The sequence below is a fragment of the Botrytis sinoallii genome (assembly GCF_014898435.1).
Source record: "Botrytis sinoallii strain Bc 23 chromosome Unknown BSIN_033, whole genome shotgun sequence".
Lineage (NCBI taxonomy): Eukaryota > Fungi > Ascomycota > Leotiomycetes > Helotiales > Sclerotiniaceae > Botrytis > Botrytis sinoallii.
The window spans coordinates 192,702-207,195 of record NW_024066060.1 but is presented as its reverse complement, the minus strand read 5'-3'; the positions used below and the strand labels follow the sequence as shown (position 1 = coordinate 207,195).

General features: G+C 41.4%; 5 protein-coding genes across 5 annotated transcripts; 1 reads left to right on the top strand and 4 right to left on the bottom strand.

Moving 5' to 3' along the window:
* Nucleotides 1-175: 175 nt before the first annotated feature.
* Nucleotides 176-2,218, bottom strand: EAF02_011546 (uncharacterized protein; the record flags this gene model as incomplete). The annotated part of the gene is made up of 4 exons (XM_038907593.1): nucleotides 176-807; nucleotides 894-1,404; nucleotides 1,479-1,502; nucleotides 1,988-2,218. The coding sequence occupies 4 exons, from the start codon at nucleotides 2,216-2,218 to the stop codon at nucleotides 176-178; spliced, it is 1,398 nt and encodes a 465-aa protein (XP_038752606.1).
* A 2,255-nt stretch (nucleotides 2,219-4,473) lies between these two features.
* EAF02_011545 (uncharacterized protein) lies at nucleotides 4,474-7,623 on the bottom strand (the record flags this gene model as incomplete). The annotated part of the gene is made up of 12 exons (XM_038907592.1): nucleotides 4,474-4,497; nucleotides 4,553-4,651; nucleotides 4,738-4,888; nucleotides 4,942-5,127; nucleotides 5,181-5,803; nucleotides 5,875-5,996; nucleotides 6,047-6,240; nucleotides 6,290-6,320; nucleotides 6,376-6,602; nucleotides 6,654-6,764; nucleotides 6,826-7,406; nucleotides 7,465-7,623. The coding sequence occupies 12 exons, from the start codon at nucleotides 7,621-7,623 to the stop codon at nucleotides 4,474-4,476; spliced, it is 2,508 nt and encodes an 835-aa protein (XP_038752605.1).
* A 527-nt stretch (nucleotides 7,624-8,150) lies between these two features.
* EAF02_011544 (uncharacterized protein) lies at nucleotides 8,151-11,337 on the top strand (the record flags this gene model as incomplete). The annotated part of the gene is made up of 12 exons (XM_038907591.1): nucleotides 8,151-8,408; nucleotides 8,466-8,489; nucleotides 8,539-8,731; nucleotides 8,783-9,193; nucleotides 9,252-9,429; nucleotides 9,480-9,790; nucleotides 9,840-9,945; nucleotides 9,993-10,256; nucleotides 10,314-10,774; nucleotides 10,820-10,897; nucleotides 11,016-11,173; nucleotides 11,227-11,337. The coding sequence occupies 12 exons, from the start codon at nucleotides 8,151-8,153 to the stop codon at nucleotides 11,335-11,337; spliced, it is 2,553 nt and encodes an 850-aa protein (XP_038752604.1).
* Nucleotides 11,338-12,226: 889 nt separating this feature from the next.
* Nucleotides 12,227-12,671, bottom strand: EAF02_011543 (uncharacterized protein; the record flags this gene model as incomplete). Its single annotated transcript, XM_038907590.1, has 2 exons — nucleotides 12,227-12,280; nucleotides 12,411-12,671. 2 exons carry the CDS (start codon nucleotides 12,669-12,671, stop codon nucleotides 12,227-12,229), a joined length of 315 nt encoding a protein of 104 aa, XP_038752603.1.
* A 1,358-nt stretch (nucleotides 12,672-14,029) lies between these two features.
* On the bottom strand, nucleotides 14,030-14,494 carry EAF02_011542 (uncharacterized protein; the record flags this gene model as incomplete). Its single annotated transcript, XM_038907589.1, has 1 exon — nucleotides 14,030-14,494. The coding sequence occupies one exon, from the start codon at nucleotides 14,492-14,494 to the stop codon at nucleotides 14,030-14,032; it is 465 nt and encodes a 154-aa protein (XP_038752602.1).

Below are 14,494 nucleotides of genomic sequence, written 5' to 3'. Positions count from 1 at the left end.
CTTCTCCAATGTTTCTTAGCCATGCCCCGGCCAGAAATCCCATAAACTCCCTATTTACGCAAGCCCAAACGGAAGCCAGCCTATTTTTTTCGCCATCCAATATACAGCCCAGTCCAATCTACCATTTATCTATACACAAGCCCCCCTTCCCCTCAATATCCATATCCACATCCATCTAAGAAACCTCCCCGGGTAATTTCCATGCCACCAAATCCTCTCTCATATCAAACTCATCCACTTCCCTCGGCCTCACATACCCATGATGATTCCCCGGAATATGGCCCAGACCTCTGCCCTGTCTTCCCCTCTCTCCACTCCCCATAATCGAAATCTCATCATCTCTATCCCCCATGCTCGAGAGTCCAGACTGTGCACTCACGCTCCTGCCTCCACTTGATGAAACCCCACTGCGTGTTGTATCGGTACTTCTTTTATATCGATGACCTCTCCCATCTGCTCTTCTCACTTTCCCACCTCCAGGAACAGAAGATGATGTGGTTAGATTACTCTTTTGACTCGCATCACTATGACTTCTCCTATGTCTTCTCAAGTCCTCTCCGCTTCCCCCACTCGCGCTTAACTCTCTATCATCTTGTACTATGCGAGGCATGTCTCGACTGTACTCATTGTGATCGAAATTGGAAGAATCCGGATCGCGTTTCCAGCCATCTCCGCCGGCGAATATATCTTCGACACATTCATCTGCGGGCATTTCGGCAGGAGAACAAGTCCAAGAGGCAGCGAGGGCGCGTCGATACATATCGTGAAGATCGGATTTATCAGAGGATTTTTGAAGTTGTGGCATATCTTATAGAAGAATTAGTATGGCATCCCGGGTCGCATTTGCGCATGGTGAGATAGATGGAAGGATGAAGAAAAGGACATAAACTCACTACAAACATCATCACCATTATCCCCCGTCTCGCCCTTCATAATTCCCGCGATCCCTCCGAAAACAGGCGCACTCTTCAATATTGGCGCGACGAAATTTCTCTCCCCTTCGACCTGTCGCATACTAATCCCAATCTTGGCCGTACTATTGATTTTACTATCCTGCATTAGATATCTCCTCACCACTCCCTCCTCGCCCTCAACTTCACTCTCTTCCACATATTCCGCCAAATTCAACGTAATGTGTCCTAGAGTGACTCGTTCTCCTTTCGAGGTAGCCCCAGAATTATAATCTTGGATGACTTCGAAATGGATAAGACATTCGGAGAGATGGTTTGATTTATCGATTGTGAGACGGACGGGGATGGATCGAGTGTAATCCCAATGGACTTTATGTTCTTTGATGGGGGAGCGAGGGGTTTGTCCTGAATGCTCGGAAGCAACAGAGGAAGAGATGTGCCATTTTATGTATGCGGTTCCACTGGTTAGAGGGACGTTGTTGAGATCTATTAACTGAGGGGGGGAAGTTAGTTAAGGTTGGGAATAAAGAGATGTGAATGTGTTGGAATCGTTGAAGGAGAACTTACTCTGAGGACAAAATCAAATTTTGGCTGGAGAGATGATTGTTAGTTTATATGTATGTAGGTAGGTATGAATGATGTATCTCTATATCTTCGTTTTCCCCTTCCTCTCCTTTTTCCTCATCGAATGAATCTTCATCTGCCACCAGCGCAGCTTTCAAATTATATATATTTTCCCTCGCTCTCTCCCTTATCTAGCATTTGCCATTTGCCATTTGCCATTCGCCATCCATAACCCGTTATGCATCTTCAAATCAAATCGAAGCAAACGAAACAAAACACTGAACACATACCTTTCTAGCCTTTGAGACTAACCGTTTGGTAAAACCAACCATAATCAGCAAATGAATTCCACAATCAAATTATCGATCCATTAATCAATCAACCATCAATCCTGCCTTCCTTCTCATTGATTTCTTCCCTTTCAAGATATGTCCACGCTCGAATAATTCACATCATATAATAATCCATTCATCATCTCCCATCAAAACCCGGCAAAAGAAGCAAAAACTCACCCAAAGTGTACTCATCCCATCCAATTCCTCTAAAATAGGTAGACGCACTAAATTCAACGGTAGTCGTCTTAGTCTTGATTTACGTGATGGTGGTTGATAACTATTGATCAGGATGGAATCTTTTGCTAAGACCAGATTGAGGCTGAAATGACGCAGTGGAGATGCGGAAGAGAGGTGTGAAGCTTGGGCGTGTCTTTGGGGGAAAGGGAGAGGTAAAGGTAAAGGGGTCATTTTCTTGGTGTGATGGTTCTTGTGATTATGTATGGATGGGGGTGATTTGTGCTTTGTTTCATTGGATTCATATAATGGTGAAAATTAATATAATGTGAAGCAAATTGTGATTGTGAGAAGAGGAAGAAAAGAGGTTGTTGTATATTTAATAGATAGATAGTAGATAGAAAGTAGATAGCTAGTAGATAGCTAGTAGATAGCTAGTAGATAGATAAATACTTGGATATAATCTTCATGTTTCCAAGAGGATGTAATATGTATATATGTATATGTATGTCTGTACGATATGTATGTATGTATGTATGTACTAGTGAGTAAATGTATATAATCTGTAAAGTTATCAAACGAGTTAGTACGTACTCGTGTAATTGAATTTAAAAAATCAATTGTTGGCGTTGGATTGGATCGAAATGGAATCATTTAAGTTACATTCCATCGCATTACTACCTTCTACCTACCTACTACATACATACATACACGTACATATATCCATACATTCTTATCGTGCGTAGGATTCATTCTGTTCGTTTTCGGCGATAATAATTCCCCCCAACTCCGGTAAAAAACTACTTATCGCTTGGATGGCTGCTTTGGGAAGGAGTGAACTTTAGATACGGACTTCGTATTTGGAATTGCAAACGGAGAACAGAATTGGTTGATTCTCTCTTGGAAAGGTTTCGTGAGAATGGTGAATTCTGGGGTGGAATGTGTTGAATGATTTTGGATAGATGTGGTGATGCTTAAGTATCAATCAACATGTCTAATGGGAATATCATCATTTGTGAAGAGTATCGAGGTATACAAGTAGGTATTACTTACTGTATATGGAATACTTTCAACAGTCAAGTTATGTCTCCATTCAACATCCGCTCTTGTTCCGCTGCGGTATTTTATCTCACTACACTACTTGTTAACACACCTACATCCTCTTCCCATTCTTACATTGTATTCTCCATGTATTCTCCACTCTCTCCATTCTTCCCCGTCTTTTCCGTCGTCGTCCTCGTCATCATGCATTCTACCTCCACCTCCACTAAGCAGATTGGGGTATCTAACACGTCTGATACGCATTTGATCTAAACTATGAGAAGAATACAATTGGTCTGATGTCTTTACTGTAATCATTCAATATCAAACGATTTTCCATCAAGACTATTCGTAGACTTTTCTCTCCTTACAGTCGTCGAATAAATCTACGTGTAATGTGGCTCCCCAGAGATATATTGCTTGCGTCTCCGCAAATACTACATTTGACTAGAAAGAATAATTCTAGATGAATTCTAATCCTCTTAAAGAATCATCCTTATTCATTGAATTATTGCATAAAATAATACAATTGCATAAGCATGTATTTATTACAATTCACTCACCTATTTATCATCTTCCATAGGTAGGTACTCACGGATAATCCAGAATTCAATACTTGATATTCAATCGAATCTCGAAAATCCAGATACCCCTGAGCACATTCGCTTGTCCCAAACTAGGAGACGTCGTACACATATATCAAATCATATTGTTGCTAGCTCTGTGTGTCGCCAATCCTATGTGACTAGATAGGATAAGACCAACAACTAAATAATCAACACATTGTATCAGAATCGCTCTTGAAAGTTGCGATTGCAAGTGCAAGTGCACACTTACATATTTTTTGGTTATGCGGTAAATTTGTTTTCATTGTCAAATATTTCAGCATCAAATGATATCCTGTAATCTTACTACTTCTACTGCTAGTTACTCGTAGATGGACAAGTGTACATACCGCTATCAGTACATATCTATATATCACCAGCTCTTTAATGCATAGCTATCACAAGCCCATTAAAAGCAGATCGTCCACAGCTTGAGTCCGACGGTGCATTTCAGCTTCCCCTCCAGCCATTCTACTATCTGTCTCTGGCGAACTCTAACTCTATTGAACAACTCAGTCATCAAGTGATGTTCCTTCAATCGTGCACTCAACTTTGACTTCCACGATCTTCTAAACCAGAGATTATCTATATGTGCTATCCGAGTGTCTTTATATCTCTAAATTCCACCTCTTTCTCACTTTTTTAGTATCTTTTCCAGTCATACCGAGTATATACCTCGATTTACTGGCGCAGGAACATAGTCCAAGCCGGCGGGGAAAGTATCCTGACTTGACGATAGCGAACCTGCAGTCCATTATTATGGATTTGGCTCTTGCTAGATATTAATATCTTATAAGGTGCGATTGTATGACTGAACAATAATCTCAGACCTATCTTATAATATTACTCAAGAACAGATCTCAAGTACTGTATAGCTGTCAGAATTACAAACGAGATATGAAAGTTCAATTGGGAAACATACTTGTAAAATACCCATATCGACGCCAGCCTCTGAGATACAATTTTGACTAAACGTAACATCTGCAAGCATCTTCTTTCTCTTTTGAAGATCCACAATTTGCTATAAGCTGTTAGAATATCATAAGTTTGACCAGGAGCTCTCATCAAATCCCGTCTCAATAGAAGACATAAAGTGAGCAAACTTACCTCTTCGAACGAATCATGCATCAAATATCTAATGGTAGTCACATTACGCTTCTGACTAATTCGATGTACACGACAGAGAGCTTGTTCTTCAATCATTGGGTTCCAATGTGGCTCGAGAAGATATGCTCTCGACCCAGTGGTAAGATCGAGCCTGCTCATACTCATTAGTGGCTAAAACTAATACTTGCAATGGATATAACTCACCCTGCGCCGCCACAAGTGATTGAGACAAGAATTACGCGAACGGTATCTTTGTTCTTGAATGCACCTAAAGCCTCGTTTCTTTTGGACAGGGACATTGTCCCATCAATTCTTGTGTAGCGTATTCCTTGGTTATCCAACATCATTTGCACAAGATCAAGTGTATTAGTCCAGTATGAAAACACGACACTGTCACACGTTAGTTTCTGAGATACTTTTAGGTCTTATTGGAATATATCAACCTTTTCTCGGCATTCTTGTATTTATGGAGATCTGCCAAAAGCGCTTTGATTTTTGTCGACATGTGTTGGATAGAAAATGCAGTATCTGTAGCTGTTGGCGGTGTCACAGATCTCAAATCTTCTGCTGTATCTGGGCAATCTGAACTGTTACTCGGAGATCGGTCACAGCTGTCTCCTTCTTGAAGAATACATTGTTCGCATAATGGTTGACGTTGAGTATCAATACCCGAGGGAAAAGGGCCACCAAAGACCTCTTCCTGTAGATAGTCGCCGCACATGGAGCAACAAGCAACAACTTCACTTTCTTGAGACACTATATGATCAATAGTAGGCGTAAGTTGTAACATGCCGTGATTGCAGATCAGACTTAGTCGGTTGAGTAGTGACAGCGCATTGAATATTTTTCCACTCTGGTTCCCAGAAGAGATTGCTCTCTCCAGTAACACTCTCGCTCGCACTTTCTCAGCCTCGTACTTCTCTCGCTCAGCCGACGTAAAATCGAGACGGTGTATCTCATCAACTCGTGATGGAAGTTCAATGACTGTCTTCGTGCGACTAATGGTAATAGCCCGCACAAGTGTTTTGAGTCGTAAAAGTCCTTTAGCATCCATCGAGGAGAATTCCTAAATGGCTTGGTAATCTCTTCTGAAAAAGTTCTTGTATCGGAATACGGATAAACGCGCAGAAACTTTACAATGCTGGCGAAGTCCACAAGTTTGTTCTGGATAGGAGTTCCGGTTATCGCCCAGCGTCTTGTTGCTTTGAGAGCATAACAAGCTCGAGCTAGCTGGCTCTGAGGGTTTTTGATGATATGAGCTATTGAAGTTAGATATAAGCCCGAAGCTTGTACTACATACTGCACTCACCTTCGTCTAGAACTACGCGATGCCAAGTGAAAGAGTACAAAGATTCATCATCTGGATGAGCGCTGTGGTGCTTCCAAATAGCCGCAATAGTGTGGTATGTAGTGATGACAACATCGAACTGTCTGAGAAAGTCTATACTTTTTTTGTTGTTGCCATGGTAGATATGACATGCTAGTGCTCGCGGTTCAAGATGTCTGGATAGTTTAGTACCGCAGCATGCCACGCAGCTTTGCATAGACTTACAATCGAAACTGATGCTCCCATGCTTGTATCACTAATCTTGCGTTAGAATTGGAAAATGAACTCCTTTACCATAGACTAAAACATACATGCTGGAGGTAGAATAAGTAGTGTAGCCTTTGACATATTCGAAAGCCTCAATTCAGAAGAACGATGATGAGCTTGCGGTAATTCATAATCCAAGCAAGCTTGGTTTGGAGCTATTAAACATATCATGGTGAGCGTCTTGCCCAATCCCATATCATTCGCTAGTAGGCCACCTCGGAATTCTGGAGGAGCTTCACATGTGCTGTATCCGGTCACATTGTTCACGTAACTAATAGTTTCAGCCAACACAGAAATTGATTAGAAGAATGAGGAGGTGTACCTTAATCGCCCCGATGTATCACTCCGCCAACTCCATATGTCAGAAGCTGCATCATCAAAATTCCAACCTTCCTCGCGACGCAGCAGGAAAGTCAGAGCTTGCTTTTGATGCCTATAATGAAGATACCATAAGTCTCTGTAGACGATGCCTTATGAATGTGCTAGTAATTTACCTGAATAAGGAAGTCTTCACCATTTTGGGTGCCTCTGTCTCTCTCAAAGGAGCCTCCCCTTCCATCAACAGCGCTAGAAGATCTGGTCCGGATTTCAATTCCTCTGTATCGTGATGTCCAGGAGCCAAGATAGATAAATCTGTCATCACAACTTCACCCGTGTCGGGGGTCATAGCATGGGGATTACGGTACGGAACGCACCGTTCACAACCAAGTGTATCTTGAAGATACATCTTCCTGATTGATAAGTATTCTCCTATCTTTTCAGCAAAACGTTCTGGACCAAAGATGATTACGTTCAAAAACCACAGTGCACGCAATTTTTCAGAACGTTTGATCATCCGTCGACTGTGTCCGCCATGGCCGAATTCAATCTTTGAATGGCAGTACAACTGCATTTTGATCTCTGGAACACTTGCCAAGTCATTGAGGATTTTGGCCGATGCAAAGTCCGATATGTCGAAGGTAGTTGAGTGCTTATCATCACCTGAAGAAAGATGATTAGGACTACGAAACTCGACATGTATAGGATTTGAATGCGTCTCTGAACTGCATAGTTTCTTTACAGCGATGTCGCTTAACTATGTAGTCTGTCATTAATTTTTGAAATGGTCTTAGAGATGTTCAAATCTTGTTTACCATCCCATAACAACATTCGTATGCTTCCCGCTCAACCGTTCCTAGGGCATTCGAGTTTTCAACGGTGGGCGAGTACACCTCATCTGCTCTGATCTCGCTTTCATGGTTACCAGCATTGCTAACCCGCATACGCTTGGCTGGTCGTTCTTCGTAAGACATCGTCAAGATTGAAAAGTTTGCTTCATCTAGAGGTATACTACTCGTGAATTAAAGAAAATACCGCAGCAATGAACAGCTAGAGAATTAAATGTTTTGATAAGGCTGGTTGACAGTTAATTCATTTATTTCAGTAACGATTATATAGTGGATGAAGTAAAACAAGTGTTGTGGTATCAGAATAAAGTGAGCCAGTACGATTTCCTGAGGAGTGGATGTCCTGCATGCCAACTGTTTCCGTCAGCACCGTTAGCGAGTCAAGTAATCCCTACAGCATACTACACTGGAGATAACCGACGAATGAGAAGTTCACAGCAAACTTCCACGTATGTCCAGCCTCACTGCACCTTTTAGCTAAGCCTTCATGCGGTGCAACTTAACTTTCATCACGGAAGCCTTGCAGAACGCCTTGAATTCCATTTAACTAATGCAAATACCATGAAAAGCTGACGAATTTCTTCGGTCGCTTTCAACTCCCAATAGAACATAATTCCTCGATACAGAGTAAATCATACTGTTATAGAGACCTCATGGCAAGCCCCCAGGACACCATTGCTGGTGCGTTCAAGAGGCTCAAATCTTCAATCTTCCAACAAGATGCGCATAACTTCGCCTCAACAGAGTTAGAAGATTTGTGGTTGGCTGTTCGCCAGATCGATAGCACACAAAGACAACGGCAATCTGGTCAGAATCTACGCCGTATCGAACCTTTCTTGCGAGGTGTTGAAAAGTACTCGAAGATAGTTGAAACTTTATGCAATGGCACACCTTATTTGTCGTTCATATGGGTTCGTGCCCTTCTACCTAATCGAATGAAGAAAATCATGATGATAATTATTAGATAGGCTCCAATCAAGCTTATGCTTCAGGTTGGTATCTCATGATTTGTGTACAGACTTCAAGCTTATTCTTTAGTAGATCGCGAGCCACCATCGTGATATTTTTGAGGCTTTGATCTCAGCATATGTTGACATTGGTGAAGCCTTACCACGATTCGACCGATATCAAAAGGCATTTGATGATAATGTCGAATTTCAGCAATCCCTTGCTACTTTATATGCTAACATTCTGGAATTTCATCAGCGTGCTTACAAATTTCTTCGACAAAGAGGTAAGTCGATCAATTCTGAGACTTTTTACTGGTACTGAAAACAGAATATAGCTTGGCATGTTATCTTTCTTTCCTTTTGGAAGGATTTCGGGAGCCGATTTGATTCTATCATCAATTCTTTAAAGAAACATCGAGACTTTATCGACATAGAGGCCGTTTCTTTTGATATCGTCGAGTCAAGAGAGTCACGAGTAAAAATGCAAGACGACATACAGCTGAGACAGAAGCGAGAGTTAGAAATGGTCGAAGAGAATGAAAAGATTGCGAAAGCTAATCGTTTGCAACATGCTATTGCATGGTTCACTCTTGATGGGAAGAATCAAGAAACCGAGCATGACAGAATCTCCAAAAAGCGTCATGATAAGACGTGCGAATGGATGGCAGGGGAACAGCAATTTAAGAGTTGGATGGAGAATAACACAGAAGATCCGTGCCTGTGGCTTCATGGAAAGCCAGGATCAGGTTTGTCCCTATTCCGTAAATTTCGAAGGTAATAATATGGCTAATTCCATTACTCAAGGCAAAAGCGTTATATGCTCGTACATAATCCAAAGATTGATAGAGAGGCCTGGATTGACTACGTGCTATTATTATTGTGACGGTCGCAGCTCTGGCAATGTTTGCCAGCAGATCCTAACAACCGTTGCGATTCAACTTCTTAGGCAGCACCATGAGATTTCCACTCTGGTTGCCAATGAGTTTGTCTATCGAGGGGTAGACTGTACAATGACTCAGCTCAGAACTTTAGTCCCACAGCTTCTACAAGAATCGTTATAGACGGCTTGGATGAATGTTCAAAGGAAGATCAAAAAGTGATATTGAAAGAACTCCGCACTATTTGTATTGGTCCAGCGCTGCAATGCAAGGTTTTATTTTCTAGTCGAAAAAAAGCACACATTCGCCAAAAGCTTCTCAAACAACCCTACATCTCTCTAGACAGCCGCCAAGAAGTCAATCAAGACATTCGTTCTTACCTGAAATTCAAAATATCCAAACTTGACACTTCCGATCAGGACTTATTGGAGAGAATTGAAAAAACTTTGGTGGAAAAGGCGAATGGTAAACAAGTTTGATGCCATAAAAGAAACAGCGATACTAACATCGTTAGGTATGTTTTTATGGGCTCGGCTAGTTTTAGACGAGCTCAAATTTTGCTACAGTGACGGAGCATTGGAAAGAACAGCTATGGGCTTACCGAAAGGTTTGAAGGCGGCGTAAGATACCACTCGTTGTACCAGAGCATGTAATTGATATCTACTAGGTATGGTCGAATTCTCGACAGAATCATGGATCCTAGCAACCCCGAGACGGCAAAATTTATGGCTATACGTATTCTAGAATGGATGGCATGTTCATATCGAGTACTTAAAAACTACGAGATACTTGATGGAGTTGCACTTGATCGTTCAAATTGGACTCTTACGTCTAAAACAAAAATCGGAAAAAGAGCATTGGATCTCTGTCGTCCTCTTATAGAAGAGGGCCCTGCAAATACAGTCGAATTCGTGCATTTCTCAGCAAAAGAGTAGCAAACCCCTTGAGATCCCTAAAATTGAAGGATAAGGTGGCTGACTTCTTATAGATATCTACTTGACGAAGAGTATCAAGAGAAGCTGCCATTTCTGTCACGTGAAAGCGCACATCTCAACATCTCTTTCTCTTGCGTCGCCATACTGAATTCCTGCGATAATTTAATTCCAAGTAACTTCACGGAAGCTCAAAGGGCTGCTGTTGTCGTAAAAGGATTTCATGGTCTGCTCACGTATGCCATTACGTTCTGGTACAAACATCTCCTAGAATATTTTCAGAAGCATGCTCAACTCTCCACAGAGCTTCTACATCAACTGCGATCTTTATTACGCTATAGGAAAGAAACTATCCCCTTAAAAGACACACTAGAAAAGATTGGAGCTATCACCGAAAATCAGAGTTTGCAAGGCTTAAGTCATTTTCCTGAAATCAAAAGTTTGTTGTTAGATATTCTTGGGTTCAAAGCCCGGTCGAAGTTGCACTCAGAGGCTGCTTTAGACAAATCTCCTGAAAGTAAGTGCACCTTTCGACGTTCAATCTTGGTCTAAAATTTGGCAGAAATCTCACTGGAATTATGTGAAATGGATCCAAGTTCTTCGAGAGACTTATGGCGCCTCAGTCTTCATATGCCGATAAGTAAATTGTGTCCATAATGTTGATGGCTTCGAAACTTTTTCTCAACGGGACAAGCACGAGTCACATCATCAACGTCGGTATCGATGCTCACATTCTTCATGTGCTTATTTCACGATAGGGTTTGTTACACGAGCTCTCCTAAATAAACATAATCAGAAGTATCATTCCCTTACCACGAACGAAGAGTCGCCTAGCCTTGTAGAAATCCTTGCGCCCAAGACAGAATTTTTTTATCCGGATAGACACTCAGAACCCCGTCTTCCGAATACATACCCGGTATGCTCATCAAATGCAATTTATTTTGAGTTTCACTACTAATATCTGAATAGTTTGTTGAGATGGAGCTCAACAATCCCACCGATAGATATATGGATATTCCTACTGGCTTCGATACAGAGTTCCGTACTAGGAGGCAATATACTGGGTCAATCTTGGAATGAAAAAGGAATTATGTAATTATATATTTTAGTAAAAATATTCTCATCGAGCGCAGCCGCTTTGTCATGTATGAACTCCGCTATCATTTTTAAATCCTCGCTGTCGAAATAACAAACTCGGGAATTGACTAGAATGGAGGATTGGATTTATCCTGCTTGTATCTTCGCTCTTACCTCGAAGCCACTGGTCATTGGGGTAATTTCGGTCTTTATATCTGGTGCTTGGTCTAATCTCTCCTTTCCGTTGTTGCAAAGGTGTCACTGCTACCCCTACATTGCTGAATCGATAGGCCTACTTGTTTATATACTTTGACTGAGAGCTAGATGAGTGTATCCACAAACACAGTGCTACCTTCAAATCGGCTATTAGAGGACAACAATGCATTTTTATTTACTTGCAACGAATTACCACAGTGGAGTTTATGCTGAGTATAAAATTAAGGCATTGATCAGAAGAACATAATAACTGATATGAGTTTTGGTGTTCGACAAAAAATACATTCCTGGGGTTGGTATAAGAAAACTGCCTTGAAAGACGAACAGGCTATGGCTCGAGCAGGATGGAAAGTTGGCTGATGCGGAGGACACCGTCATGATCTCCGCAGAAGTTTGTTCTGGATCAGACTCAACTGCAATTTTCATGGGTGTAGGGCATAAGTGGAAAAACTCCTGTGTATATCAGCTCTTAGAGAATACCTCAAAGACGAAATTTTACTGTCGACGCGGCTTATGGCTTTCGTCATATGTATCTCGCTGTCATTTTAAAAAGTACGAGTCCGAATAAAATCCCCAAGTATCAATCCACTCATGTTGCAGTGTATACTCAGTACTACCCAACTCGTAGGAATTTGAATAAGTAATGCTGAATATCATCCTGACTAGGGAAGATGTTTTATTCATTGGGATTGCCTGAGAAAAGATGGTACCAAAGCTCATTGTCTTTATACTACTCGAAATGGATCCATCAGCCATATCCGAGATAAGACATGTTAGTTCACTTGAAGTTTAGAATTCGGATCAAGCTCACCTTGTAAGCCTGACATTCTCAAAACCAGGGTATATATAAGACTACATACCTGCCTGTGAGAGACCTGCAAAGAATACTCAAATTCGCCCTCAGGCTTTTTCAAGGCTCTGGTGTTTCTTCGTTCGGGCAAAATGTTATGATGACGGTATTGACGAGATCGTGGCCTCTGTAGGTGTTTCAAATCTTGAAACACGGTTGATTTGTGTAATTTTGTCGCTAATTTTGGATCTTCATTGTCATCACTGTCATACTCAGAGAAATGAGAAGTGAGTTTCGGACAGGTCGAGAGCCTTGAAGATGTTCTCGGCATTTTTCGGGACATCGCTACAACTTTTTACTAAATCCACAACCATTTTCCTGGCAGATTCTGGGTTTGATGGTGAGGCTTGAGTGAGTTCGAATGCTGTTTATAAAGCTCGGTGTAATATTCTTATTCACTTGTAGCGATACTAATCCCAAGCTCCGGTAAAACGGCTTACGGTTATCTGAGCCTTGTTATACTCTTACTCATATCCTCATGATCGAGGTATAAATTGGATACCAAACCACCTGATTGAAAGCTCAACCTCTATGATACTTGGGGATGTTTCTTCCATGCTTCCTGTAAAGGGACCGGAGAAGACCATAGTGCCCGAGTACGACAAGCACTAAATTTAAAGAATGGTCAATTCCATGTAATAATTTTGTCAATATCATGTAATATCATGCACACTGTCCCACATTGTCGTATACACTCGAACGACAACCGAGAAAAAGTTCCTTGCAACTCCTCACACAATTGCGCGTAATAACGAAAGTTGATTGAGTTCTCTCATAATATCTCTGCATAATCTGCGTCTATCATTACAGCCCTTGTCCATTTCTGGATCATCAGGAAACACTTTAAGAATGCGGGAATAATTTCAGTTGCATTTTATATCAATAGATGATCCCAGAGTCAACTTCTATTCCGAAAATCGACTTGAGCTATTCCCCGGATTATCAAAATCCTGACTACAAATCCTGGGTATAAATAAGACACCGGTGTGTTTAGAATTCGGTATCAAAAGTCTAAAGGTCTTTGAGGACATGCGAGCATAGGCGAGAGCTTTGGTAGAGTATCTTTTCATTAAAATATACTTCCTGGAGGATTGAAATTGATAGGATGATCAAGCTACAAATCAAATTCGAAGTTTAGCCTGTACACTTACTTCGAAATGGCCGTTATAAACTCTTGTTGTCATTATGAAAATTCCACCGTTGGACTGAAGATACATCGCTAAAGGGATATGAAGTTTGGCAATCAAAATAACATATATTGCATAGAAACACCATGGATTTCATATTCCGGGAATTGATACCTGATGCATACCACATGCTACTAATTTTTAGCCCAAAGCCGGATTTCCCGCTCTCCATTAACAAATACACAAGTCGAACTGTTTACAATCTGGGTCAAAAACTTATGAGGGCTCTCCAGAAATCGGATTTTATACTTGGCTTGGAAACCCGGAATTCCCGGGATGGCTGGAGATGTCTGAGAGAAAGACTACCACTCGGAAGTTTGTTCAACTCGTCTCTTTCAATGAGTTTTAAGGTTGTTGAATATATTTTTCTTTGAAATTCTACATATCTAGATATACACTTGATGTTATGCTCTTCCGCATCAAATTTTGACCGTCCCTCTCCTCACGCTTTTGGCTTCTCCTTCAAATATCCTACACACCACTCCACCGCTGCTCTATACCCATAAACGCCCAACCCACAAATAACAGCTTCCGCCTTGTCACTCAAAAAACTCTTATGACGAAATTCCTCCCTCTTATGCACATTACTAATATGCACCTCCACAAATGGAATATCAACACCAGCCAACGCATCTCGCAGCGCTATGCTATAGTGTGTGAAAGCACCAGGATTTATAACGATAGCATCGGTGCCATCAGTGCGTGCTTCGTGGATACGATCGATAAGCGCTCCTTCCCAATTAGTTTGGAAGGCTAGAAGAGTGACGGACGGTGTTAGAGAGGAGAGATAGGTGGTGAGAGAGGATTCGATGGAGGCGAGGGTGTCATAACCATAGATGTGGGGCTCACGAGTCCCAAGGAGGTTGATGTTTGGACCATTGAGGAGGAGGATTTTTTTGACGGCCAT